The 3542-nt window shown below is 34.0% G+C and overlaps 1 protein-coding gene across 1 annotated transcript in view; it reads left to right on the plus strand.

Annotated features, from left to right (window-relative positions):
- The first annotated feature begins 12 nt into the window (after positions 1-12).
- LOC106882775 (zinc finger protein 208) overlaps positions 13-3542 on the plus strand; it is a 12022-nt gene continuing 8492 nt past the window's right edge. The window contains exons 1-2 of the mRNA XM_052977160.1: positions 13-346; positions 1656-3322. Of these exons, the coding sequence (XP_052833120.1) occupies positions 2008-3322 (1315 nt within the window). The 5' untranslated portion in view covers positions 13-346; positions 1656-2007. The remainder of the gene's footprint in view (positions 347-1655; positions 3323-3542) is intronic.

Raw genomic sequence — 3542 nt, forward strand, 5'->3', positions numbered from 1 at the left:
GTTTTTCTTTTCACATTCGATATATCCAGCGTTTAATACATATTAAAAAACATTTAATCTGAACGTAAAGAGAGGTGTGTGTTTTAAAGAAATTACTTTCTCATTTCAGGAAGACCAAGTTAACTTTAGTATTTTCCATTATTGCTATTCCCAATTTGAATCACATCGTTTCCTGCTATATTTCCTCGCGATATTTATTTTGGTAAATGATGGATCTTTGATTTACCAACGGCTTGAAAACTGTTTCTGTCTGTATTAAATTATGTCAGGGACATTTCTGTCACATCACCGGTAGTATCATTGAGGCGAGAGAAAAATCATCAACGGTTGACTCATTATATGTCAGGTAATTTAATTATATTATGTGTAGTAATTAACTCAGGAACATTAATGTTTTTAGATAGCTTAAAGCAACCGATATGATGTATCAGACTCGGCGTTCGATCCCCGGGATGATTAAATATTTCCTTTTCATTATAAATACGTTACGTCGTTAATTGATTGTTCCTTAATTGATAACAGTGTCTCCAATTAAAGTATTTTATTATTCTCCTTATTGTGTCTTCTTAGACGTGTGATCTCCCGGTGCGTGGATCATAATTAAGATTGGGATCCCCTGTTTTACAGGACAGCTGAAATGTGCTTTAATCAACAACTAACGAGTAATTAATTAACTTTGCTTGATTCTTCCTTACTTTTCAGGTTATATTTAAGTTTAAAGTATATATCTGTATTGCTGGATCTTGTTAAATTTCTTTCAAATTACCTGAAGTTTTTCGAATTTCCACGAGAGTATTTTCAAAACATGTCGTTCTGATGTAGTTTTCGATGCTGTCGGCGAATATTGCATCAATTTTTTTTTCCTCAGATTAATCTCAAAAAACCTTACAAGCATTTAAAATTATGTAGTTTTAACCAATTGCAATATATATCGCTGGACATACCAGGAAACATGACTGTTTGTCTTCATGGAACAGCATACACGACGTCTTTACATGACCACTCGACCTGCTAGAAATAGCAACCAAATCTTTCTTAAATCATAACATTTAAAAAAACAAAATGATAATGCATTGTACTACAACACTGTTTATTTCTTCACTTGAGGCAGACCCAGGTGGTTTCAGCTTAGTGAGTTGCTCTTATTATATTTAAATTAATGTTTAGGCGGCGAGCTTAGTGGCGTTTCGTTCGTCTTTACGTTCTGAGTTCAAATCCCGCCGAGGTCGACTTTGTTTTTCATCGTTTTGGGTGCATAACTTCCAGAAAAACGGATACTTTTTAACGAATTTTTCAACAAATTATCGCTTAGATCCTCTAGATTTAGTGTATGTAAAAAGATTTGTTGGAAAAAAATTGGGTGGGGGAGTTTCGGTAAATTCACACGTTCCGACATTCCCCCCCCCCTCATACCTTTCTGGAAAATAGGTATTTTTTAATGAAATTTTGGCTATCTTTCGATTTGATGTGAGGAAATGTCAAGTGAAAGGCACATGGGTTTCTTTACATCTAATCGGCCTGCAGTCTCATGATCACTTGTAACCAAAGAGGTCTTGACCCTTTACTAAGTGTGTGTGATCAATTGTTATTTATTCAGACTTGATATACTTTGACCAACATTTGTCTTATACAGTCATATTTTTTTTCTTTTACAGTTGTGCTGAATGTTCCATTACAAACTGTCATATAAAAATACCAGTTCCACCAGAATATTTGCTACCAGTTATTTATGGATACCCTCTTTCTCTAAGTCTTCAGCCTACATAACTTCTTTTCACTATATCTGCAATTATTAATGTAGTCTTTTTGTCTACAGTGTGTGTGCCACGTAGAGATGTCCCAGCCAGAAACAAACATTCTGAGTGTTCTGCAGAAAATAAATCTATGTTGAATATTTTCTCCACCTGTAAACAGTGTCCCATGAGATGGATATCATAAGACAAGAAATTGAACCATAATAGATTATATCCACAGACATCAGTTTTCAAGAATTCTTCCAGAGCTAATATGGAGGATGGTAATCACTCAGACACTTCTAACACAAATGTTTCCGATGATACAGATTCTGTTAAACAGACATCCAACGTGGGGAAACCATTATCTCATAAAGAAAGGTTGTCAAAGAAAAATATTAATTGTGAAATATGTGGAAAATCTTTTGTGAATTCCAGTAATTTAACAAAACACAAAAGATTACACACTGGGGAAAAACCATTTCAGTGTGAGATTTGTGGTAAGTCTTTGAATCAGAAATACCACCTTATTGTCCACAAACGTAGCCACACTGGAGAAAAACCCTATCACTGTGATATATGTGGAAAATCATTTGTTGATTATACTTATTTAACAAGTCACAAAAGAATACATACTGGAGAAAAATCTTTTGTCTGTCAAATATGTGGAAAATCATTTACTCATAATTCTCGCCTTGTTGCCCATGTACGAAGTCACACAGGAGAAAAACCTTTCCACTGTGAAATATGTGGAAAATCCTTTGTCAGTAATAGTTCTCTAAGAAGTCACAGCAGAATTCACACTGGAGAGAAACCATATCAGTGCGTTATATGTGGCAAATCATTTATTAGTAATAGCGCTTTAAAGATTCACAGAAGAATTCACACTGGGGAGAGACCTTATTGCTGTGATATATGTGAAAAATCTTTTGTCAATAGCAGTTGTCTAACAATTCACAAAAGAATTCACACCGGAGAAAAGCCTTATCACTGTGAAATATGTGGGAAAGCCTTCATTAACAGCTCAAAACTTGTTATCCACGTGCACAGTCACACTGGAGAAAAGCCTCACCGCTGTGAAATATGTGGAAAATCATTTATTAGGAATTCCCGTCTTCTACTTCACAAAAGGGTACACACTGGAGAGAAGCCTTATTATTGCGAGATATGTGGAAAATCGTTTATTAATAACTCACATCTCATTGGTCACAGAAGAATACATACAGGAGAAAAACCATTCCCTTGTGAAATTTGTGGGAAATCTTTCTATTCTGGCAGTAATTTAAGAAGACACAATATAATACACACTGAGAAAAAAGAATTCCACTGCGAAATATGTGGAAAATCTTACTTTAATAATTGTGATTTAAAAAGACACAAAAGAATTCATGATGGAGAAAAAACATTTCACTGTGAAATTTGTGGGAAATCTTTCTTCGATAATTGTAATCTTATAGTCCATGTCCGTAGTCACACTGGAGAAAGGCCTTGTTCCTGTGAAATATGTGGTAAATCATTTATTTGTAAAAGTCACTTGAATAGCCACGTTCGAACACACAGTAAAGAAAAACCTTTGAATTGTGATTCATGAGAAATGCATTCTTTGTAACTCTTTGTAACTTACTTTCTTTAGTCTACTGACTTGTATTCACCGAAGATTTATCATTGTGAATTCTAGAAGGCTGGAGATTATCTCAGCTAACAACAAACAAGATCAGGACAAATATCTGCTAAATGTAAATAATGATTTATTTATAAGAGTATAAATAAAATGCATAAATGAATAAACAAATCAATTAATTGTTGTTA

Source organism: Octopus bimaculoides, chromosome 27 (assembly GCF_001194135.2).
Source record: "Octopus bimaculoides isolate UCB-OBI-ISO-001 chromosome 27, ASM119413v2, whole genome shotgun sequence".
Classification (NCBI taxonomy): Eukaryota; Metazoa; Mollusca; class Cephalopoda; order Octopoda; family Octopodidae; genus Octopus; species Octopus bimaculoides.